This window comes from Primulina tabacum, chromosome 4 (genome assembly GCF_025594145.1).
Source record: "Primulina tabacum isolate GXHZ01 chromosome 4, ASM2559414v2, whole genome shotgun sequence".
Classification (NCBI taxonomy): Eukaryota; Viridiplantae; Streptophyta; class Magnoliopsida; order Lamiales; family Gesneriaceae; genus Primulina; species Primulina tabacum.
The window spans coordinates 43,901,123-43,926,214 of NC_134553.1; the positions used below are offsets into that span (position 1 = coordinate 43,901,123).

General features: G+C 33.7%; 3 protein-coding genes across 3 annotated transcripts; all 3 read right to left on the reverse strand.

Annotated features, from left to right (window-relative positions):
- Positions 1-155: 155 nt before the first annotated feature.
- LOC142543336 (ubiquitin-like-specific protease ESD4) lies at positions 156-9,673 on the reverse strand. Its single transcript, XM_075650540.1, has 9 exons — positions 8,548-9,673; positions 8,353-8,432; positions 8,180-8,273; positions 7,981-8,079; positions 7,017-7,109; positions 6,782-6,901; positions 2,798-2,901; positions 1,785-1,857; positions 156-659 (listed from the first exon to the last, which is right to left on the reverse strand). Exons 1-9 carry the CDS (start codon positions 9,391-9,393, stop codon positions 597-599), a joined length of 1,572 nt encoding a protein of 523 aa, XP_075506655.1. The 5' UTR covers positions 9,394-9,673; the 3' UTR covers positions 156-596.
- Positions 9,674-13,052: 3,379 nt separating this feature from the next.
- LOC142542029 (uncharacterized) lies at positions 13,053-21,258 on the reverse strand. Its single transcript, XM_075648478.1, has 7 exons — positions 20,554-21,258; positions 15,013-15,459; positions 14,801-14,912; positions 13,663-13,779; positions 13,417-13,577; positions 13,224-13,344; positions 13,053-13,142 (listed from the first exon to the last, which is right to left on the reverse strand). The coding sequence occupies exons 3-7, from the start codon at positions 14,813-14,815 to the stop codon at positions 13,053-13,055; spliced, it is 504 nt and encodes a 167-aa protein (XP_075504593.1). The 5' UTR covers positions 14,816-14,912; positions 15,013-15,459; positions 20,554-21,258.
- On the reverse strand, positions 15,819-16,886 carry LOC142542030 (uncharacterized). The gene has a single exon (XM_075648479.1). The coding sequence runs from the start codon at positions 16,884-16,886 to the stop codon at positions 15,819-15,821; it is 1,068 nt and encodes a 355-aa protein (XP_075504594.1).
- Positions 21,259-25,092: the final 3,834 nt, after the last annotated feature.

Here is a 25,092-nt window from a genome sequence, read left to right on the forward strand (position 1 = left end):
TGTGTTCAAGATGTGTACTGAAATTGTCATGATGCTTTGTAGTACCATTTAGTTTAGATGTAAGCTTTGCATTTGCCTTCTCTTTTTACTTATCTAAAAGAACCTTCAATTGTGGCAAGGCCAGAAAATTTTGATCAGAGGCATTTGGACAAGGGAATGATTGCTCTAAATAAAATGTTTTTACGAATTATAACCGAGAAACAACTCCTCACCGAACAAAGTAATACAAAGATCACAAAGTGCATATGATTACATTACTAATGAATTACAAAATAACAAACGAAAATCCAAAATCATTCTTCACGTGTAACTTTTCCACCAACACAAAAGCCAAAGGCACTCAGGAAATTTATCACAGAGATGTATTTGAAATAAAATGCAGTCCAAATCTCCTGATTTTTTCGATTTCACCGAAGTTTCAACAGACTTAATCTTGTAATTATCAGATATTTATGGATTGGCTGTTGCATGATATGTATGTCAATGTGCTTCTATAGGCCTGATTTTCTATATTTGGTAAAAATACAAAATCATCCACAGGCGCAGATACGTTATCAATTACTCTGACCTAAACAATCAGTACAGTTTTTTACTCATCATTCAGCTCTCAGCTTCAAAATTTCCTTTGCTATCCTTCGCCTAAAATATGGCATGTGTTGCTGCAGAACACAGAAAATTCAGTCAGAAATTGCTCATGACAAGCAAACCAAGTTCCGTTCCAAATATCAATCAATATTATCTAATACTCAGTTGCAGGTAAATCTCATGCGTTGCATAAGAAAAAGTCTTCACACATTAAGCAGGGCTCACGGAGTATTTATAATCTTCGTATACTGTGTATAAACATATTACTGAACCAACAATCAATGGGTGCCAGTAAATTGCTCACACTAATGGAGCAACAGTTGAGAGCAAAAAGTTGCTCACACTAATGGAGTAACTGTTGAATTACTGCCAAAGCAACAGCAAAATATGTATTCACGTATAAGATAATTACATCATATTTGCAACTCATTTGAAATCAATGTGAAATTAAAAGCTTGCTTTGGCAAGTCAAGACACATTTTTTTTTCATTCTAAACACAGTTTAGATCCTTAAAGGCGCACTAAGGCACAAAAAAGTCCTGGAGTTTGAACGCAAGACGAGACACAAAACACTATTATTGAAATAATTAAGCTGAGAAAAAATATGTATCACAAAAATATATTTTTCTGTAAAAAATGTTATTATTAATGTTTTAGAAAAATATATTATCATACTGCTATTTTGTGGCAAAATATGTACATTTAGAATCTAGTAAGGAAATATTGAATTATTGACAGATTTATGCGTTGGTTCTATTTTCTTGAGTTAGATTTTCGAGATTTTGTTCAAGTATGTTGTGTAGTAAAGTAATCTGCTATTATAGAAGATTTTTTTTCTTTACTTTTATTTTCTTTCTTACCGTAGAAAGTGTTTCTCCACTAATTTGTCCGATCAATCAATTTAGAATTAGCTTAAGGCCGATTGACAATTTAGATCCTAGTTTATAGCTGCTATGTATCTATACAAGCATTTTTCGAATATTTTAGGAAATAAAGCCTCAAATATATTTTTTTTAAAGAGGGAAAATATATGACTCTTAGTGCGCCTAAGAAAAGGTTCCCGGCACTCAGGCGCAACGGTCTCGCCTGGTGGCTCGCCTTTTACAACTACGGATCCAAAACGGACGAGTTTTAGTGTGCAGCAAGGATAGAGGGGGAGATGAGCAAACATATAAACAAGCACCCAGCGCAAGGATTACCTGGTTGAAACAAAGTCCTATATCCCTGCTAAAGAAATCAGCATATTTGATCATGAAAACTCCACAGTCAAACCTACTCCAAACAGCAGCAACACAAAGAAAGTCAGCTTACTTTCACATGATTTTACTAATGCTAAAGGGAAATCATCTTTTGTCTTTCCAGTAGGATACTAAAGATACTATGCAACCACAAACTGGTTTGAATCTTCACAACAAAATGGATCTTGATAAAGATCGATGGAGAAAATAAACCAAAGATAATATAACCTAGAATTAGTACTATTCAGTTTTGATTGCTAGAACACTAATTAGTAATTACGACTCATGCCCAAGTAAAATAATTGTTTTTGTCATCATTTAATCTGTACAATTAATTTCTGTCCAAATACAAAGGTTTATTAAAATCATAATGCAACGAAAAGGGTGCCAGCTAATCTAATAAAAATTATCTTGTCTCCTAACACGACTGAAGAGAAAGGGAGAAGCATGATATTTTAACGCCGTTGTAAAGAGGGAAGGACTACAGAAAAGTTGGAAGGAGGACAGTCAAAAAAGGAAATTAAACAGAAAAAAATGATGAGATCTCACCAACCCACAACTTCTTAACATCTAAAAGCAGGAACTTGAACTAAACTAGACAAGCTTTGAATTCAAGAACCGCGATATTATTTTCAAGATAAAAATTAAAAATATTTTCTCTATTCTGTTGAAGCCAGATACAAGGATTTTCCACCCTTCAATGAGTAGGCCAGAAGGTATGATCAAATCCAGAATCCTTAACTACCAAATCTGTCTGAGTGGTTCACATATCAGAATGCAGAGTCTTTCAACGACTTAGTTCCACAAGATGATGCTAAAAATAAGGACATGTTATGCAACCAGCCACCAAACGAATCATCAGTGCACAACGACACAGCATGTTCAATTCGCGTTTTTGCTACAAAAGTATTTTTATGGTATTGAGATATCTTACACTTTCAATAGACAAGCGAATACTGAAAAGTTCCACTTACCCATTTTCCTGCTTTGGAAGATCCGTGACATATTCTCGCTCCCATGAACTAACATTTAAGTCCTTCCCGCACTTCTCCTTCACCTCATCAACATAGTACCTAGCCTGCATTTATATGAAGTCATTCCACAGAGAACTACAAACAAATTACATCTCCAAAAAGTTCAAGTTGATAATAGGTATTTGAGTACCCAATAGGCTAATACACGAACATAGAATAAAGGCAGTACCTGTGTATATAAAAAAGGGAGAAGAATGAGGGTGTATACACCTCATCAAAACAAAACGAAACAAATCATTCCACAGTCTGATAGTATGCACAAGTTTCATTACTTAAATGTAACTCCAAGATTGCAACAGTTCAAAATTTAATTAAGCAATGAATGTGCGGATATAGAATAATGAAAGCCAATAGTAAAGAATAAAGTTACGGGAGGAGGCTAAAAGAGGAATCTTGAAGCTAACAGATAATTCTAACCATTCTCCTTTGAGTGCAATTTTGATATTGAAAGTATGCAGACTATGCTTTTTAAATGTTAACTTGTCGGTTTTCGCTTTTAGAACCATCCAATTCACATATGCTGAAACACTTCCTATCCACCACACACACAGTGAAAAAGAAAGAAATAGTCGTGTGCTTGCAGCCTGCCCATATGCAGTCAAGTGAAATATCAGCAGTTGGATACGTGGCTATCTCAAATGTACATCATTTGCATGCTTAAGGAATATTACTATCTTCTAGAAGAGTGTAGTGCCTTCATTGATTCGTTTGTTGTTCTTATTTTCTTTATTTTTGTAATTGTATATAAGGGATGTAAATTGTTTGAGTAACACAAGAGGAACTTATCCAAATACAAGTGCCTTGCATTTCTCTAACGGTATCTCGACCCATGGCGGAAGCCACCTTCCACGCCGAGATCAGTTCCGCCGCTGCTCCAAATCCGACTGCCAGATTTATGCTTGTTAATCCCGCGAATCGAATAAATTTTTTCAAGCTCAGTGACGATAACTTTCTGCTCTGGCAACTCCAGGTGTTGGCCGGAATTCATGGTTTAGGACTGGAAATGTTCATTAATGAAACCTTGCCCGTGCCACCCAAGACCATCTCTACTGATGAAGCGACAGTGGTTATCAATCCTCCTTTTATTATGTGGACTTGTCAAGATCAGTTACTCTTCTCTTTTCTTTTAGCCTCTCTGAGACCAGATGATCAGCTGTCACACATCTGCTCAAATCTGGTCTAGAGTTTTTTGCCTCTTTGCTACTCAATTGAAGGCCCGTGTGATGTATTACAAACTTCAATTACAAACATTGAAGAAAAGTGGTTCATGAAGGATTACCTGACCAAAATGAAAAATTATGTTGATACTCTTGCGGCATGTGGTCATCCTATCTCTGATGAAGATCACATCCTCTATCTACTGGCGGGGGTTGCTTTAGAACACGACTTGGTAATCTTCCATGTGACGTCCCGAGTTGACACTATGTCTCCCGCTGAAGTGGGTGCTTTCTTTTTATCTCATGAAGGGACAATTCACTCTATAATATCAACATTGACGACACCATTCCCTTGGCCAATGTTGCTCAGTTCTCTCAACCCAAGGATCACGGTCAACGACGCTCCAGATCCTCTCATCGTGGACGTGACCATAGTTATTAAAAGCGTCGAGCCTAGGTGCGCCTGGGTTATTACCCAGGTACATAACTTGAAACAAGCACGCTTAAAGCGTGCGCTTCTGCCTAGGCATGAGGCATCCGAGAGGCGCAGAAACGTGTGCTTTAAAGAAGTAAGCTGATATTTTGTAAGTAAATAAAAATTAACTCGAACCCAACCAATTTTGAAGCCAATTAGCAAAGCTCACGACTATTTAATGATAAAAAAACCCTATTGTCACTCATTTATGCAAGACTTTTTTTATCAGAAAGTTCAGAAGTCATCTGTGCAAACTTTTACTCTCATTTTCCCTCTGTGATGATTATATAATTGGGGAAGACAAAGAAAAATTTGATGATTTAGATGATACTGTAATCATATATGCAAATTTTTAGTCTAATTTCTTCAACACTCGTGACTCAATGGTTTTGGAAGATGATGATAATGATATAGTTGAGATGAATGAAGTTGAATTTGATGATTTAAATATTTGAAGTTTTTTTCTTAATATACTATGAATTGATGAGTTACTAATGAATTTCAGATGATTAAAATTTTTTTCTGAGTATGATTTACGATACATTATTTAATAATGAATTTTTATTTATAATGTTTGTTATCTTTGTGAAAAATATTTAATTTATATAATATTATAGATTAGTATAAATCACTTTATAAATTGAATTTTAAAATTTATGTTTAATACGTTTTTCTTCGATAAAGCGTGCGCTTCGCCTTGAGGTTCCAGGGTACCCTAGCGCTTTAGGTTTCCCCATAATTTATTTCCTCCTCATCTCGTTCCTTTCATTTATACAACCTTCTACGTGTTCCGAACATTACTAAAAACTTAGTCAGTGTTAGTAAATTTGCTCGGAACAATGGTGCTTTCTTTGAATTTCATCCTTCATTTTGTCATGTGAAGGATCTCAAGATGCAGGTCCCTCTTCTCAAAGGTCTTTGACATAATGGCTTATATAAGTTTCGACTTGGCAATCTGGTGGGATCTCCTTCCTCTTCTAACACCTGTTTCACTGCGTCATTTCCTTCCGATCAAGAGAGTCCATCTCAGCCATCCCAAGTGGTTTCTTCCACATTACATCAATGGAACTGTCAATCAGGGCATTTTATGAATTCTACTGTGATGAAAGTGTTAATCAGTTGTAAACTTCCTTATTCCAGAAATGAAACATTTAGTTTTTGTTCTTCTTGCGAGTTAGACAAAAATTACCAACACCTGTTACTCATCGCCTCTTCAATTAATCTTTTCGAACGTTTGGGAGCCTCCTAGTACAGTCTCGACCAATGGGTCTAAATATTTACGGTAGCCTGTTGATGCATTCGTCAAACTTGGATTTTCTTCTTAAAAGTCAAATATTAGTTGCTTCAAGCTTTTGTCACTTTTAAAGCTAACGTTGAACTCCAATGTAAGACTAAAATCAAAGCCATTCAAACTTATTGGGGTTGGAAGTATTGTAGCTTAGTTTTTCTTTTTGGGTTCCAAGAGCATGGCATCACACATTGAGTCTCTTGCCCACACACCTCAAAACAAAACGGTGTCGTCGAACATGAGTATCGACATATAGTTGATATGAGTCTTTCAGTCTTAGCTCATGCTCATATGCCTCTCAAGTTTTAGGAAGATGCTAATCTACAGTTGTCTTTCTTATAAATCATTTACCATCTTCAAGCACTGAAGGGGAAATTCCTCTAACTCAACTTTTTCACTAGCTCTTGATTACTTGTTTCTTAGAGTGCTTGGTTGCCTTTGTTTTCCCTATCTCCGACCCTACAATTCACACAATTTGATTTTCGCACCAAACTGTGCACTTATCCTGGTTACAGTAGCACTCACAAAGGCTACAAATACCCAAGTTCCGATGGTCATGTCTATATTTCATGCCAGGTCAATTTTGATGAGCACTCATTTCCCTGTGTAAAAAGTCTCCTGCTCTATCTCCTTCCACCACTGATCCCTTATCTAATTTATATCTTCCAGAAATTCTCTTTCCTATAATGCTCCTATCATCTCTTCTCCGGCTTCTTCTTCACATTCCTTATATCCTTCCTCCTCTGTGTCTTCCCTGTTGCTACTGCATCTTCTGTCCCTCCTTTGTCCCCTACTTCGAGGAATTTATCCAAACACACGTGCCTTGCATTTCTCTAACTTACTCAAATTCAAAGAACAACATAGAGAAAATCCAAATAAAAATATATGGTACTATATTAAAACATAGCTTGAGAACAAAAAACAAATCTTAAGATGCTTTAGAAGACAGCAATCATACCAGTACATTCAGAACGTTAAGATGCCTTAAAAAATAGCAATCATACCAGTACATTAAGAACTTGAGAATCAACTCCTCTGAGCGAATCAAGATACTGAAACTTTTCATCCTTTTTATTAATAACTGCTAAACACCAATGGATTTCTTGGTGGATAGGCACAAAAATCTAATAAAAACGAGAACCATATAAGATAATTGAGTAAATAAAAGTTAGAAAAAATGGAGTTGATCTGATAGACAACAATAAAATTTGTAATGATGCATATGCAAAAAAAAATTACTTTATCACATTCTAAAAGGTTATATCCTAGCTTTTTGTGTGTAGTCCATCTTCGAACTGATTGAAAATTGTAGCCACCTCTGCCACTAATCAGCTGAAAAAAAAGTGCGTAAATAATACTGTTCTCGATGGAAAAATGAAACTGTTGCAGAGGCTATGAAAGTCTAATAATTAGTGGATTTTCAATTTAGGGTTCTTCGATAAAGCGATCTGTCACAGTCAGGTTTAAAGAAAGTAACTAATATTGTAAGATATATTTATGAGTTGATAATTCGCCATTCAACAAACTGATTTTTATTGGGAATAATTGATATAAGGAATGATCACTTTCCATTTGCACAAGATACAGATTCACCGCACTGCCACACGAATAAAAAGACCAGAACCTCACTAACAGGTCCAGACTATTGCAGAATAAAGATGTCAAATTTCTAAATGAATTGCATACATCTTGATCGAATAAATGCAATATATTGGAATATAACTAATCACTGCACGCCTCTCAACCCATTCAATGGCTTCTGAGTCTTATGTGATCAACCAATTTTACTTTTTCATTCACATATTTTCTATTCTGATGCACTAAGGCGTCCATTTTCCTGGTTTTATCGTATTATCATGATATTCATATTTTGGCACCTCCACAATAAGTATCCGCAGTAACTACAGACAATATTGTTTAACAATATGTTTTCAGAATATGTCAGCTTCGTTAATAAGTCGCTAAGTTTATTCGGAGAAGAGGAATTGTCACATAACGATCCCAAGCATATTAAGCAACACCATGAAATAGCACTTACTAATTTTAAGGGTGCATGAGTGTATTTATAAAAAGTGAAGGAAGTAAATGCAGTGTGCACGAAATCGACGTGGTCCACTTTAACCAAAATGGCACACGACTTTTTGAGCATAAAATTCTATAATATGTGGTCATTAAAGTAAGAGAGTAAAACCAGTGAGAAGACCTTCTTATAAAAGAAAGTGTTAAAAAAATGGCATTTCAAGAACTTTTGTGGGTCCTTGCTTTCCCTTTCCTTCAACAATTCAAGATAGACATTAATGACCTGCAAAGTAAGAAGCAAGTCATACACTTCCAAAACTAGCTTCCTTGCACTAACTGGAATCGTTCCAATTTCTTTCCTTGAAAATAAGAAACAAGGTCACCTCATCATTAAGCCATGCCTCTGGACTCAAACACCGCAATATTTCTCCAGTAATATCGATATTAGAATTTTTATGACTCACCAAAACCTTTCTCCTGTAAAATTTAAACAGACTCAAAATGTATTAAAAAAAAAGTGAAACATCAATATCTAGTTCAATTGAAGATTAAGTACCTAGAGAAATTGGACAATGCACGATCGATGTCATCCTCTTCCTCCTTGGTAAGAGGAATAAAACATTCACTGGGCACGTCCTGCAATTGAATTCAATTCCACTGTCAGAAAATACCATCACACTATGAGATACAAGACTAAACAACGAATTACACAAACAAGACATTTCCACTGCAAATCAATCTGAAATGTCACCTTAAATTGCTTTTCTTTCTTGTGAGACCTCAAAAAAGAAAACCTTGAAACACACATTTCATAAAACACAATTAAAAAACTTAAGCTTTGCAGCTTGCAATCTCTCTGCTTCGATTCATCATATAACTTTTTATGAACAGGAAACTCCGAAGAATCTGGTTCTTGATCCAACAGAATTAAGTCCCTTTTCTCCGCAACATCTATCTTGGCGTTCACTTTGCTTACATCACTTGCTATAGAAGAATCCAAAGACTTCGGTTCTTTCTCCACCGATTTAATCTCATAGTTAGGTGATTGCTCCGGAGTCCTATGCTCCTTCCACTTGCCGTTCAAATCATCCACAACATCCACCTCCTCAACGCCGGAATCATCTGATACATCTATTAGGTTGTCCTCCTCCTCATCATCCTTAATTCGAATCACCTCCTTTTCCTTCTCTCTCGGCACAAACACGACATTTTGTCCATTAAAGAACCTTGTCGAACTAAATTTCGCCTTAAATTCAGCTACAAAAAAACTACCAATTTTTTCAGCAGTACTTTTCTTGGAACTAGCACCAATCCAAAGTTTCTTTGCCCCAAAAAACGTCCGTCTTCTTGATCTCCTAACTGGCGCATGAACTTCTCTGGAGCCCCTTGATTTTGGATCAGGGTACGAAGCAATTCTCGAAACAACAGAATTCAGTGATGCGGGCGGATCATTTTCCTGGATATTTTTACTAGTAGAAACCGAAAGCCTGAGCTTTTTTGCAATGTGAGCGCGTGATTGATCGTATAATGGGGAATTTGACGAAAGTGATTTGTTAAAATCCTGGCCGCGCTTTCGATTGCTAGTATAAGCCCCCATAATCAAAGAATAAACAAACCAACAAAAAAGAACACTCAGAGAGAAAAACGTCGACTCATTCAAAACAATGTGTGAAAAATTCTCATACAATAGGGCTTGCTTTCGATTAAATTAAACCGGCAATATTTCCGAGCGTTGTAGAAAAACGCAATTCTAGGGTTCTGAAAGTATTCCAATATCAACACAGAGATTTGAAACTAGCTCCCCACGATTTGGACGTATGATTTTGCTCAAGAGAATTTGCCTGTCAATTGTGAATCCGGTAAGTTTGTTCGTATAAACGTAAATGTTTTTTTTTTTTATTATTATTAATTAAATGCTAAATTTTATTCGTATTTTAAAGCCAACAAATAAATGTTTATATTTGTATATATTTAAATGTATGAGTTTTTATTTTAGTGCATTACAATATGTTATATATACTAATTATATATAAGTGTAAACTGACAAATTAGATGTAGGAACATATGTGTATATATATATATATATATATATATAAATGTGTGTTTGTGTTTTTGAAAATGTATAAAATTGTATTCTTTAATTGGATAACAGTTGTGAATACTTGTTATCAAGTTTGAAGGCTTTGTTTAAGCTTTTTATAAAAATAATGAGAATAATCAGTTTGGACATAACTAAATAATAGGAATGAACACAGATTTAGCAGCTAAGTATGTGTGTTAATATTTAAACGTTTTTTTTAAAGGGAGAAGATGAATAATAATGATCAAATTTTTTAGGTTTTTTGGTTATTTTATAAGCAAGAGATCAAAAGCTATACAATCTTTTGGCTAAAAAATAATGTATTTTAATTTTATCTATATTAGAGAGACAACTAAAAGTTTTGTGGTGAAAGCGTGAGTAAAGCATGAGTGAATTTTTTTGTTTAAGTATTGGTTAAGGGGGAAAAATATATATGTCATATACGTTTGAAGTTGTTAACAGTTTTTTTTTAATTTTTTTTAAGCGGCATGGTTTATACATATACGCAATCTAAATTTGTATTAGAATGTTGTTTTTTTCAGAGACATTAATGAATTACATTGTTTGCCTATTGATATTTTGTAGAAAATAAGGTATAAAATATGTTTAAAAAAAGAAATATCAAAAATCATATCTATTGCTAAACTTGGGTTCATTTAGGTTGTAGGTGATTAAATATGACAGATATAAGTTAGCATATTAAATATAATGAGGAATGAATGTTTTATATATATCTGTGTGCCTACAATTTTTTTAATTTTACAAAAAAAATTAAGAGGTTAGTAATAAGTATACTTTACATATATATATTTTTTTTTTGAAAAAGTGAAATTTTTTTTAAGTTGTTTAGATAATGATTTGTGAGAAAAAAATTGTAGAAATTTAAATTTTTTTAAATGTATATATAAATCAAAATTAAAGCATTCTCGGTTTTGTGAATATTGGAATTTTTGATAAAACTAAGAAAGAAGCTAGAGGTTGGCTAAACTATGGTATGAAAATACTAATAAAGTATAATTGTAGTAAGAGATTGATAAATTACATATTTTATATCTGATGTTATCAAACAATACATACCTAAGAAGCACAAAACTTTTATTTATGTTCACACTATTCACAAGATTATCTCATTCCTTGTTTCAACCTGCGGAGCCGAACCTGAAAAAAATAAACGACCATAATAAGATGTGTTAAATTTTAGTATATTTACTGGTATTGAAATATATAAATGTAACGTATGATAAATAAAAAATGTATAAAATCTCACCATATCATTTTATCTTATTAAAACAAAACAATTAGCTAAAATATGTATATTTTATCAAAGTTGTTTTTTTTTAAAAATACGGAGGCCAAATATAAGGCGTAGGTGAATGTAAGCAATAATACGGTTTAATAAGCTATCTTATATATTGGTTTTTCCTGAGCCTATCTGTAATGCAAATGTCATATATATGATTTATTGGTTAAGCATAGAAATCCTCTAAATACATCAGTTATTAGTTAGGTCATTAATAATTTGGTAAGTTAGAGCTTAAAATTATTGAGAACAGATAAATTAAGTACGAGAAAATGTTATGCAAATAACATTACATAAATCTATTTATGAATTATAAGAGGGAAAGATTACTAAGTGGAAAAAATAAAGTTAATGCAAATTTTGTAGATACATACTGTGGTTGACGAATAACGTTGACATCTAGCTCTTTTTCAATATCGGCTGCGTAGTCTAGTAGAAGAGAAAGCTTTGATTCCATATTCAGCGCTCTTCATAAGATGATGTCCCATACTGGATTTGAGTAAAATCTTTTTATTAGTTCTTCAACTTCTTTCTGAAATAGAGAATTGTAGTAACATTGAGTGCAGTCGATACAATCACAGCATGAGGTGTTTTCCATTGGAGTTGATTTAGAGGACGTATGCTTTGCTACAGAAATGAAAGTATTGCAATGTTAAGGTAAGTACTTGCAAGCTAGTTGTTGGTAGATAAATTCATATATATCATGTGGAGAAAGGTGAGTTATAGATGGGTTATGACATTTGGTTTGATTATTTTTGCCCACCTCATTGTAAGCAACATAGATGTTTTAAAATATTGACAAGTGTAAGGGCAGAAATGATTTTTTTGTAATATACGACTTGGTAATTATATTATAGTCTAAAGCCTCTTTTAGGTTTTTTCCCTTGTATTATTTGTCTTATTTAAAGATATACCTTGTTTTTCGTTATTCAGTCCAGATTTTGTATTTATAAGTATGCATATTTCCTTGAGCAAGCTGTGTTAGAATGAATATTACCAAATTTCCTTATTTTGCTTAGTAGAGTAATAACATAACACTTGTTAGTTGTAAGTTAGCTATAAAAAAACGATATCGTATACATAAGTAGAAAGGCCTTAGATATAATTTATTATTGCATGAACATATTTACTGGATATTGTATGTTTTTTTTACTATACATTATATTTATTTGTGCAGTGCTAAGAATGTATACCTATATAGATTTGAAGGTGCTTAGGAGAAAAAGTTCTCCTTATAAATAAATATATAATTCAATATATATATAGTAAGTATATTAAATCAAACACATAAGATACAAAGAAGACGTTTTTTATTTTTAAATCACTCTAGTATATTTCTTTTAAAACTAATAATGCTATGTATAAATGCCACATAGAAGATTATATATTAGAGTAAAGAAAAATATTTAAAATTACTGGAAATAAACAATTTATTTTAGCAATTAAAGCAGGGTGGTAAAAAACTAACTTTTAAGAAAGTTGTGTATATGCATAATTGGAAAGTAGCCAGAACTTCAACCAACAATTAATAGGTTAGTTTTCAAACAGAATAATAGTGTTTGGATAACAAACAAAAAACAGTAACTTCAGTTTAAAAAAACACAGGTATTAAAACACATACTCGGCTTTTGTATACATATTTGCCCTTCAGTCTTGTTTCGTATATTTTTTACTCTCATGTAATACCTCTTCAGGTTCCAATTTTCTCTTGCCTGGTGGATTGGGTTGTTGTGCTCTAAGATCTGTTTCAAAGTGTGTTTCCTGCATTGCGGAGCTGCTTTCTTGGGATTCAGCTGCAGCCCCATCACCTTGTGTCAATCGAGGAACTTTTGAGGCCGATCTTTTGTGTTCATAGCTATGCGATGTTGACGATGAATCAGCTGCGGGTAGGCATGCTATCACTGTGTTTCGAAGAAAAGTCTTGCCTCTTGTTTTGCTCCAATGTTTCAGGAATAAAAGGTGTTTGCTGTGAATAACAAGATAACTAATATTCAAAAGCTGTATGAAATTTGTGATTAACAAAAAAAAAATCAAAAAATAAACATACATGTTCTTCTGCCTCAATCATGTCCTCTCCTGACGCACATACCAACATGCTTGCTTCTTTGTTCTCAATGTAAGCAGTAAAATTTCCAGTCCCGTCAAAAAGTTCTGCTTGGAACCGTAAACTATATGTATATCATAGTTAAGATGTCATGTTTTTAATGAGCGTAGCTTTTCAAAGAATTTTTATCACTTACAGCGGTTTTGGGCTTGGAAAATCATGGTTGCAATAAAAACATGTGAACTCATATTTGTATGCAGCTCCGCATGACTTCGAACATCCTGGGCAAGCTAGAAAATATACAGAGTCTTCGGAATTCTTTATTCTTATTTTAGCCTTTATCCAAAATGATTTTACCTGTAAATCAGAATTTGTTAGCATTTTAAGATGCTTGTTTATTCTAAATCTAGGTAAGGCAAAATACGAGTAAATTTGAACGTACTACTTCGTTCAGGGTCAGAATCTGGCTGATTTTTTGAATCTGGGAGCTGAACGGTTGGTCAATTTCCTGGTTTGCTTTGTCATACAATTTTTGGGACACAACAGCCTCTATATATTCCTGATTGGTTTACATCCTTAAAAAAAAGGAGTATGTTAGCTATTTATTTTTAGAAAGATGGGAAATAGGTCAAAAATTAAAAAGAAGTTTGCATAAAAACATGAGAATATGAGTAAAACAACTGAAGATATCCAGATAGTTGGCTCTCTAGCAAATATATATAAGGTCATCTAAAACAATGCAATGGTACGTTGATGCTTTGCTTTAATATGGAACCCGTTTATAATACAAAATAACAAATATCTTTAAGAAGTTTATAGGTCGGAAGCATACAATATAGCGAGAAAATAGGTTTGAGATGTACAAGATATTTGTTATCCTAATTTGAGAGATGCTACACGTGACACGCAGTGATCAAACAAAAGATCAAGAGTATAAAAAACACAATTTTTTTTGACTGCATACATGCGCTTGACAAAGAAGAGATGGTGCAACTATTTTTTCCCACGATAAAATTTAACCGGAAAGCCAAAAAAATTTTTATTCAAGTTTTTTGCAGCTACGTTAGTGTATTCAAGAAATGTAACATGTGCCAATCAAAGACCAACATTTAACTATAAAATTTAATTTCAAGATTACAGCAGATACGTCTAGAGCTACAAACTCGTAATTTACAAATTTTTTTTTGGAATGTATAGTGCCGAAAATTAATTCTTGTATGTAAACATATGTTGTAAACCAAAAATAGCATTATTTAGTATAGTTTAGAAATTGAAGCAGAGGCGTTTGAGCGGGAAGATTTATTTTGCTTCAGCAAAGATTATTCTAAGAATATGTGACCACATAACTAATAGAAAGAGTATGAATTAGCATCGTTTTAGGAGGTTACTTTGGAGGGTCAAACAGAATGATGCTATTGGGTACTGTACCGATTGATAACCCTACAGTGAAATAATTTTTTATCAACCTCATTAGCCTTTGCCAAGTAAAAAACACAAAAATAAATCAAACAATATGTATAAGCTAGAGGAAATTGATTTTTCTAACTATGAAATGACATTAAATAGAGCTGAATATATACCGTAAAGAGCCGCATTCCTAAGATAACAGGAAAAGTGTGAACATTTTACGTTAAAAAAGGTGCTTCGGTTTGGAGAAATTCTTTCCATAAGGTTTGAATTAATGATTTGTGCCTAGCAAGGTAAAAAAAATTGTTATGTTCTGGGGCATACAATTAGTTGAAAAATGAAGAAAAGCAATCAATATTGTGAAAAATTTATGAAATGATCTTACTCTTCGTTGAAGATAACAAATTCCTGTAAATTCCTTTTTGTTTTTTCAACAAACCGTGGTGGAAAAACATGTATCACACTGCATAACAAATCTGAAAAATAAAATGTGTAAATAAATCTGTATATGAAATAATTGTATTCTAGGAAAAAGAACTGGAGGAAGAGCTTAGCTTATTTATTTTGTAGAAACGTCAGCTAATGCAGGGCATTGTGCAAAAGGCGCCAGTTGGTAAGCATGGTTAATAGGTAGTTGCTCTTCCTCGCTTGCAAGCCTAATGTAAGTATTTCAATTAAGCAACATTTGGTATTTTGCTGATACAAAAATTGATGCATTGCTAGTTATTTCTTTGATTTTGGCATTCCCAATATAGTATGTCTTGTACAACTGTAATAATTTGTCCAATTGCTCAACATCTTGGTCGTAAATTATGCCTTGCATGCTTCCATTCTATACAAATAAATGGGTAAAGTAAAAAAACAATTCCAGACTATATGACTATTGAAAATAGAAAATGTATTTTACCTCTTTATCAACAAAAACAAGTTTTTGTTGTCTTCCCCATTTCATAAAGCAAATTGGAGTTTTTTCAGCAAGTAAGACTTTGACAAACCAGTTGCGTAAACTATATATTTGTGTAAAGAAATAAATCTGAAAATAAAGCGTGTAGCTAGGAGCATTTATTTTGTTTTAGTAGAACTAATGATTTTATTTTAACAAAACTTACAATGTGCATATATCAGTATTTAATATACTTTCAGGTTCAATATTTTCACATTAACCAGATAAGCAAAATAAGAATTTATCTCTCAATAAGGATGTGCAGCGTCCAAAACCTCACGGTATACTATATATTTTGTGTAGTTAGTACTTTGAGCTAATGATGTCGATGGTCTAATAAACACCTTTATTTGATCTATATTCTTAGCTCTTGATAATGCGACATAAAGTTGGCCATGTGAAAAAACTGGTTCTTTTAAATAGATGCCAACAAAATCTAAAGTCTGCCCTTGTGCTTTGTTAATTGTCATTGCATAACATAAACGGATTGAAAATTGTTTTCTTTTAAATGGAATAGATGAAAAATCGTCATGTGGAGATTCTAAACTTATCCGAGGAATGAACACAGGTTTTCCTGTGTGTGTGCCTACTGAAATTTCGGCGTAAATAACATTTTTATTAAACCCTTTACAAAGTAAAGGTGTCCCATTACAGAGCCCTTCAGTTGGATTAATATCTCTTAACAAAATAATTGGTGAATTTATTTCCAAAGTTAATTTATGTGGGGGAAGACCTTGAGGAGTTAAACAGTAGAATAAAGCTTCCTGATCAGGTATAACACAATCATTTGTGTTTTCATCGCAACTATAGTACGTTGTTTCTTCGCCAGGGAATTTGTTAATAAGAACGTCATTTATTTCGTGGACAAATTCGTTTCTTGTTGTCAGTATGGCGCGTTTTACAAATGAAGAGAAATCTAGATCTGGATCGTTTATGTTTGGGAAGACCATCTCTATTAACGTGTTTAAGGAAGTATTGTCATCTGCAAATGGCATGTTAATGTGAGATGGGATTTGGATTTCATTGTTTTCATTAGTAATTTCAACTCCATCACCGATTTTCAACAGCCAAGATGAGAAGATAGAATCTGACAGCGCACGCATATTTTTTTGGAGTTTTTTGTTTAAATGTGGCCACAAAGGTGACATGACAATCGAAGAATCAATGATGTTTTCATTCGTACTTTTTAAAATGACTGGTAATGTTTGGCGGAAGTCTCCACCAAAGACAACAATTTTACCACCAAAAAGTAAATTTGAATCCATTATGTCTTGTAACATTTCATTGAACTTTTCAATGACATCACGCCTAGCCATCGTAGCCTCATCCCAAATAATGAGTTTTTGCTAGCTTTAATAAAGTCGCTAATGTGCTTTGCTTGCTAATGCTACATGATTTGATATTAATTTCTTCTAAAGGGATTTTAAATCTCGAATGTAAAGTACGACCTCCTGGGAGCAAAGATGCCGCAACTCCTGAAGTTGCGGTCGCAATTGCTATGTCACCATTTGATCGAATTGTAGCAAGAAGTGCTCTATATAAAAAAGTTTTTCCAGTATCTCCAGGGCCGTCAATAAAGAAAGCATTTGACAAGTTATTACAAACATGATATAAGATTTGATTATAAGCATTTTTTTGTTCTACATTTAATTGTTCAACAGCTAATAGATCTTCAGCTGGTACATAAATATCACGCTCAGTTTGTAAGTCTTTTACCTCCCTATCGGTAAAATCTAAGCTCATGTTTTGGTTTGTATGAAAGAAGTCTTCTAATTTTTTACCCATGGATCGAAGGTAGTTATCAACTATGCCTAAACCTTATGATTAAGCATTTTTGGGGTAAAATCTTTATTCCGAGCAAAGTCTTCTTACAGGAAATCTTGAAATTTTGCCTAAAGATGAATGAGATTTTTTGGGCAACAAAAAACGAGGACAGTAGCAAATAATTGCCGCAAAGCATGAGGCATTAGATAACAAACAGCTTCCTCAATACACATTTCAGCAGTATTATCACTTTCTATTAATCCTAAGGTTAGAGCTGCCTCTCTGAATGTTGTGAAAGTAACCTCGTTTATCGTTCTTAAATCTTTAAAAGAAGATGGTTTTCTGACATGCATTAACAACAATTTAAAATAAAATTTTTCACAATCCGAAGGCCGACAGCTAAAAATTCGGCCTATGACCTCTTTTTTCTTACGTGGTTCCCATTCTTTACAATCATTGTGCCAAGTAAAAAATTACATATAAACAATTCTGACTTTGAGCGTAGTTATTGTATTTGTTCATATAGAAAAATTGTGTTAACATAGTTTTTTTAAATGTTGGGTTGTTGACAATGTTGTACAACGCTTGATTGACAGCAAATGTCACAACATGTTCATTCTCTAAATGAACTGGTAAGCATATTACAGCTGGATGTACATGATTAAGATCAAAGCCGAAAATGCGCCAGATTGCTTTAGGAGGCGAAATCCATCTTGCAGCCTGGAAATTTTTTGCCTCGTCAACAACGTGATCTTGTTCATCTCCAAGTAATGTATATAAAATCTTGTCATGGCCCTTGTATATATATTTGCAGATATATTTTACAGCTTGAATGGTTGAACATATTTCGACATTGATATGGCAATTAAATTTAGCAAGCAAATTTGGATTGTAAGGAACAACCCAACGGTTATCAAGTTGTGAACCCCTTACATTAATAACATGTCTGTCATCGCGCCGGCGATATATTGGGTATGAAGTTGTTCCATATTTAGTGAACTCTGAGTAGTCTTTAGGATAGTTATATTTACAAAAAAACTTTTTCATGCAAGGACATGCTGGATTGAGTAAACCACATGGACCATGAATCATATGTTTCACCACGAGTGAAAACAAATATAGTTCAGCATGTGCATCTGGTAATTCTGCGCAAACAATTCTGTCGAATGCCTCAGGATGAAACATTTTTGAGGCTTGATTTAAAATAAGCAGGAAATGGGCATGGGTAAGCATCTTTTTTGGAATTCTATCACGCTAGTATAGGCGATAATGTGCCCAAAAATATCCTTCTTGAATAGTTCATCTCGTAAAACTTGGAAGTTTTGCATGAAAAATCCTAGAGATCAAATCAGTTTTATTTTGAATTTCATCGGATGGGAGGCAAAGAGACTTTATTTCAGCCCAATTTGGATTCGAGGTTATTGTTAGAAAGATGTCCGGTTTCCCATAACGTTGTACTAAAGCAATAGCATCCATGTATCTTTTACGCATATCTCTAAGACCTCCAATGAATGACGTAGGTAATATTACATGTTTCCCAACATCATAGCCTATCTCACATCCCTGTGTAATGCTATCTAATAGCCCATTGTAGGCCTCATTTCGCAAGCGGTTTTGCATGCTCGGAGTCCTAAAAAATTCTAATATTGATGTTTTAATTTTAATATACATGTCTACTATATATTGTTGCAAAAGCCTACCAATATGTAGTAAGAAAGATCTATCGTTTTTCCTTATTTGTAATTTGTGACAGTAGTATTCACGACATGAGACCGTAGACCTTTGGGTGCTCATTTTTTCCGAAGCTACATAAAAAAAAACAGATTTCTAATGGTAAAAAATCATAATTATTGTATAATAAAACTTTCCTTTTAAGTAAAAATTACCTTGAGTTTCAGCGATAATAAAAAAATCTGCACTTGCAGAGTTTTGTATACAGTTGATGTTTTCACCGTCACAGGTTGGTCTAGGCTGCATTTTTTTATGTTTTTGATCTAATATTTTAATGTTTCGATGCCAACCAGATTCCCCATTTGGAAATATAAGGGGGTATTGTAAGGGATCATAACAACCGAAATATTCCTTAATTATCTTGGGGCAGCTGTTTTTTGGATATACTTGTATATATTGGCTTGTTTTTTGATTTTCATAGCTACATTCTAACCATATGCCAGCAACCTGAGAGACATCAGGCCTATTAAAAACTCGTTGATCAGTAACAGGATCAGCTTGCAAAGCAATTTTATATTCGTCTAAGTTTTCGACACTATTTAGACCACGGAAAAAATTCCCATATGGGTTTTTTGATAAGATATTAATTAATTTCTGTACAAGAGATTCCTTAAATTTTGAGTTGATAGATAAACGATTAGATAGTTCATGTTCAGTGTCAAAAAAATATAGTTGCAGATTTTTGGGGGGCTTCGTTGGACGATGGTATTAATTGGTCAATAAAATGGTAAAGTTGACCTTGTACACGGAATGTATAAATACCAGCATTTCTTTTAGCATAAAATGTATCACAATGTACTCCCATTGATGTGAAAACAAACATGTTATTGTAGCTACGAATACATGTGTTGAACTCTTTAGCATCATCGGCGTTACCAACATAGAGCTGCACTAATTCAGAAGGCATTTATGAAGGTGAAAGATTTATATCTCCTAGCGCACAACAAAATGTAGGTGGCTCAGCATATACGCGTGTTGCACCGCAAAACTTACAATCTACTATATTAGGTAGTGCATCTGGAGTTCTCACTATATACGTCAATGGATCTACCCTAGGGTTTTTTCCATCAAATATCTGTGAAACACATGATTTATTTTTTTGTCATCGACGTATATTTTTTTGCAGCCTACGGTCTTCTAAACAAGAATATTTTCTTTTACGAGAGGTTTTAGGCTTATTACTTTCTGTTGAATTATCTTCTTTATGACGCAGCATCATTGTTATTTTATAACAAGTAATTCAAAATTTTTGATCCTAATATTGCTCGATTCGCTGGTTTATGGAAATCTTAAGTAAAGGCAAATACGGCACAATTTTGTAAAAAAAGTAACACACAACAATGATCTATAACCTATAGTTTGACACCACAAAAGCTAGTAGGGAAAATATGTCAACACTAATCAAGATGGGAGAGGAAAACCACTGGTGTGGCAATAAGCCAAGAGAAGTAAAGGGTAAACTAATAAAACTGCAAATAAATAGCAAACCTGTATACAGCACGAGACGACGAGCTTGCCATAAGAGTAAGATGCGGAGGTTTCGTAGTAGGAACAGTTTGCCTATATATATACAGCGAAGACAACGTAAATCTATTTAGGAGCAGAAGAACGGTATGCTTTAAAGGGCAATACGGGGATGAACAACCCAAAAAAAGGAAAACGTCCTTAATAGGAAGTAGCAAGCAAAGCATCTGAAAAGAATTTCAAAGCAACCTTCAAGTGCCCAGGTGAAGATGTACCAAATTGTTTTCTTTAGTAGATACATTAAAAACCAAAGGCCGCAGCATGGAGAAACTAACAGCAAGGGGAAAACAAAGACCCACTAAAAAGGCACAAGGTAAAATACACCAAGATAAAGCGAACAAGTAACGATCATTTTAGTTTAGACAGAGAGGGAAAGGAAAAAATAACGAAGACGAACAGAATCGAGAAGACAACACAGCTGATCTATAGTAAAGGAGGGGCTTGCGCGGGCGAAGCTGTGGAAACGAAGCCAAAATGAGGCATTACGGGTCACCGACTAACACGTACCAAGTAGTCTGAAATAGCTACAGAAAGAAAGGAAAACATGAGGAGGAGCATAAAGTAAGCGGAAGTGAACCAAAGGGATCAATATAGCTGGAAGAAGGCAAAAAAAAGGGAGAACAACATCATCAGAGCAAGACAACATAAAATAATCAAGGCCAAAGAGGAGGAAATAGATAACTCACCGATTGTCGTTTTTTGCCCGTTGGTCGTGAAGATCGGGCGGAAAACGAAGCCCTAAAGGAGGAAAGAGCACAAAAATCTGGAGAGTTGGATAAAACCGAACAGCAAATGCAACAAACAGAAGGAAAAAGGAAAACAGTAAGAAATCGAGGAGGAAGGAGGATGCTCACACGATGGTGAAAGAAGGCAAAAAAAAACAGCGCTAACAACTTAAGCAGCGCAACAGAATGTAAAATAACCAAGGCCAAAAAAGAGAAGGGAAGAGATAACTCACCGGGTTGGCGTTGTCTGCCTGTTGGCGTGAGGATCGGTCGAAAAGCGAAGACTTGAAAGAGGAAGGAGCACAAAAAGATGGAGAGTTAGGGAAAACCGAGCAAGAAAGACAACCAACAGAGAAGAATATGAAAGCGGGAAGGAATCGGGGAGGAAGCAGGAAGCTCACACGACGCGTGGTAGGGAGATGCATCTCGGAATGACAGCACACACTATCGATTATCGGTGCAAGAAAAAAACAACACGTGTTATGGCTCTGGACCGGCAACCGGGAGGAAACTGGCCAAATACAACTTATTGCCACTTTCATATAAGTATATAAGAATTACATTTGGGTTAATCGTTAATTTTAGCTCATTTTACTTCCGAGTAAGTCTCTTGTGACAAGAACGTCTCACGAATCTTTATCCTTGAAACGGATCAACTCTATCGATATTTATGATAAAAAGTAATACTCTTAGGCATAGTTTGATACATGGGATAAGGGTATGATTGATAAATAATCCTCCTTATCCCATGTTTGGTACCTTTTTAAAAAGCCCATGATAATATCACGGGCCCTTGATAAATAATTTTTTAGAAGGATAAAATGTCCTATTAGGCGTGATAATTTTAATTTAATGATAAAATACACTACAAATGACTTAATTGTCCTCAATTTATAAATGATTTTTATAAATTTATGCTAGTAGGTAGAAATTAAAATCAAATAAATATTTTTATTTATTTTTAAAAATATGAACTCAAGCAACAACATTGAAATTATAAAATTTATTATGATAAGGTTAATTTTGGCATTACAATCTAATATATAAATTTAATCACTCTTATTAAAATCATACCAAACATTAAATATAATATCATACATCTTATTTATTCTTAACTTATCCTTATATTATATATCCCATGTTTATCCTATCATATGTACCAAACTATGCCTTAGTATAAAAAGTAATACTCTTTCATAGATGACTCAAATAAAAAATCTGTCTCACAAAATACGGCCCATAAGACCCCGTCTCACACAAATTTTTATCTCACTCCCTTTAAAATTCTTGAATCACCCATTTTTTATTTTCCCTCCATTTGCGACAATCGACATTGACGAAGGAGAATTTCAACTCTCCACTTCAACGAAAACATCCAAGGACCCAATAGATAGACCTAATGGTAAGCATGTAAGTTCTCCTTGAACTTTATTGAAAGAATATTACGCGTGATGGTTCGAGATTTTAGAACCAACACATACATGGATCAATTTTTTTTGAGGTATTTTTTCTTCATTTTCATGATTTTGCTTCATTGTAGCGTAAATTACTTGTGATTTATGGTATAAATTTTTTGATTTGCGAATATTTTACCCGTTTTTCAATGTTTGAGCTCTAAATTTCACTGTTTAGTGCATGATAGTATACTTTATTCACTGCTTCACATGTGTAGTTGATATCATTTCGCGATCCTCATGTTTTTGGTTCTCTCGTGTGTTTGTATTTGAGAAATTTCGAATTAGTTCTCATGGTCGTGGAAAAAAATCTCCAATTTTAGGGTTTTTGCTGCAGTTTTGTAATTTTCGTCGTTTATATTAACTTTATTTGAGAACAATTTTGCTGGAATTGTTGATGAATATTTTATTATTTGTTTTCCAGAAATGGTAAAAATAATAATGTTAGAGGTGATGGTAGCGATCCACTGGCGAAGAAGCATTCTCACGTTGTTCCCCACCATATTTAGAAAAGTGAGAAGAATTAGTTCCAAAACTCGGTGCAAGACACTTGAAGATAATCGAGGCTACACCATTTGCCCTTTGCTTGAAGAAGCCGAAACTACGCATCGGCACACGTAGAGTTGATTCTATCATCAGAAGATTTCAAATAGCTATGTCGAGTTTTTGTTTTGGCTTTAGAGGAGATGATGCATTTCTGTTGCTCATTTTCCCATATTTGGACACTTTATTTTAATATGCTTTTGTAGATGCTGCTTTTAGATTCTTGCTTGAAGAAATTATGGATCATCTTAGTTGCTAAAATACGAAGGTGTATGTAGGACTGATCGCTTGCCGCTATAACAAAAGCTATAGCTGGTGGTAACGATGCAGTTCAAATTTTTTAAATCGTACAGAAGCTCAAGCATCACGTTTCGATTGTTCTACCTAACAGAGACAATTATTGCACTTGACAATCTACATTCCAATAATTTCACTCATTGCGATCAATAAGAACCAAATTCGTGACCTTGTCTCTTGTACTCGTGGCAGTGCAGAGTGCATCTACTTGGTGCTAATGGATCGAGTTGTTGGGCTCATGAGTTCAGTAGGTACGTGTCTATCTACTGGTTATGTTTCATATATCTCGGAGATCAGTCTTACAATTTCCCTACAGCAGGCTCTTGTCCCCATCAGAGACAATATTATGAGTTAAGATCTGATGTCATTGCTACACATCTAACCAACCAGGTCAAGTGGCACAACGTCAGTAACTTGACGCACTAGAACTTCTCAGGAAGTCACTCATCCAATTACTATAAATATGCTTCTTGAGAGACTTGAACTAATGACCTCGCTCTGATACCAATTGTAGAACCGAGTGCTTGTCGATTTAACAAAAGATATAACCGGTGGTATGATAAATATAAAAATATATATATTTATTAAATGTTTTCTAAAATATTTTATAGTTTAAATTGTATTAAATATCTATATTTTATAAGTTTTATAATAATTTGTATTTAAATATATGTATTGTATAATATTAATATTTTTTATATTTTTACAGATTCGGTAAAACAAGAATAACTTTTGCTTGAAAAATAAGAAGCATATGATTTTTGAACCTATAGAAAGTTGATTTCAATGTCTACAATATTGATGACAACTATGACTAAAATTCTTCACACAATTGAGGATTAATGGAGCAACAAATAAAAGTGATATCAATAGAATTACTGTTTTACCATGCTTGAACGTATTTACCATAACTCTCAAACTACTTGGTAAAATGTCACGAAATTTTAACACAAACTAGTCAACACAATTATCTACAACTTTTGTTTTATGTGGAAGACTCAAATCGGTCGACAGTATTGTTAAAGAGGGGATGCAAGATGCAATAAATGCTTGGGTCATTCACGAAGACCAATTACACCAATTATATGTACAAATTAATATTTTTATTTTTCTTGTCTCTCCATATTTGCCTATAAATAGAGGCCTTGTATTAGCTTGAAAGACGAGGAGATTACACTGCAAACAAATAAACTTTGAGCGTGACAATAAAATTTATAAGTTATAATATTTTTTTTTTATCATTCACGAGTGTTATATTAAATTCAAGAACATTTATGGCAAGCTAAATCCATTGATGTCAAGGTGAAAAGATTGCATTCTTGGTCAAATACGATTGTTTGCAATTTTGTATTTTTGTATTTTATTTATTATGATTTTGCTAATTAATTTTTATTTATAGGTATAATTTTGAATATTTATTATCAAATACTTGGTGCTATAAAAGTGATTATCTTGATTTGTTGTTTTAATATTATACAATGAAT

Excerpts from the sequence above, each read along its gene's own strand:
- LOC142542030 (XM_075648479.1), bottom strand. The coding sequence starts at position 16,886 with ATGGCTAGGCGTGATGTCATTGAAAAGTTCAATGAAATGTTACAAGAC.
- LOC142543336 (XM_075650540.1), bottom strand. The coding sequence starts at position 9,393 with ATGGGGGCTTATACTAGCAATCGAAAGCGCGGCCAGGATTTTAACAAA. Across the intron at positions 8,080-8,179 it reads AGGCATGGCTTAATGATGAG|GTCATTAATGTCTATCTTGA; the intron begins GTGACCTTGTTT and ends CTTACTTTGCAG. Across the intron at positions 7,110-7,980 it reads ACACTTTCTTTTATAAGAAG|CTGATTAGTGGCAGAGGTGG; the intron begins GTCTTCTCACTG and ends CTTTTTTTTCAG.
- LOC142542029 (XM_075648478.1), bottom strand. Across the intron at positions 13,578-13,662 it reads TTCTGACCCTGAACGAAGTA|GTAAAATCATTTTGGATAAA; the intron begins GTACGTTCAAAT and ends TCTGATTTACAG. Across the intron at positions 13,143-13,223 it reads TGATTGAGGCAGAAGAACAT|CAAACACCTTTTATTCCTGA; the intron begins GTATGTTTATTT and ends TGTTATTCACAG.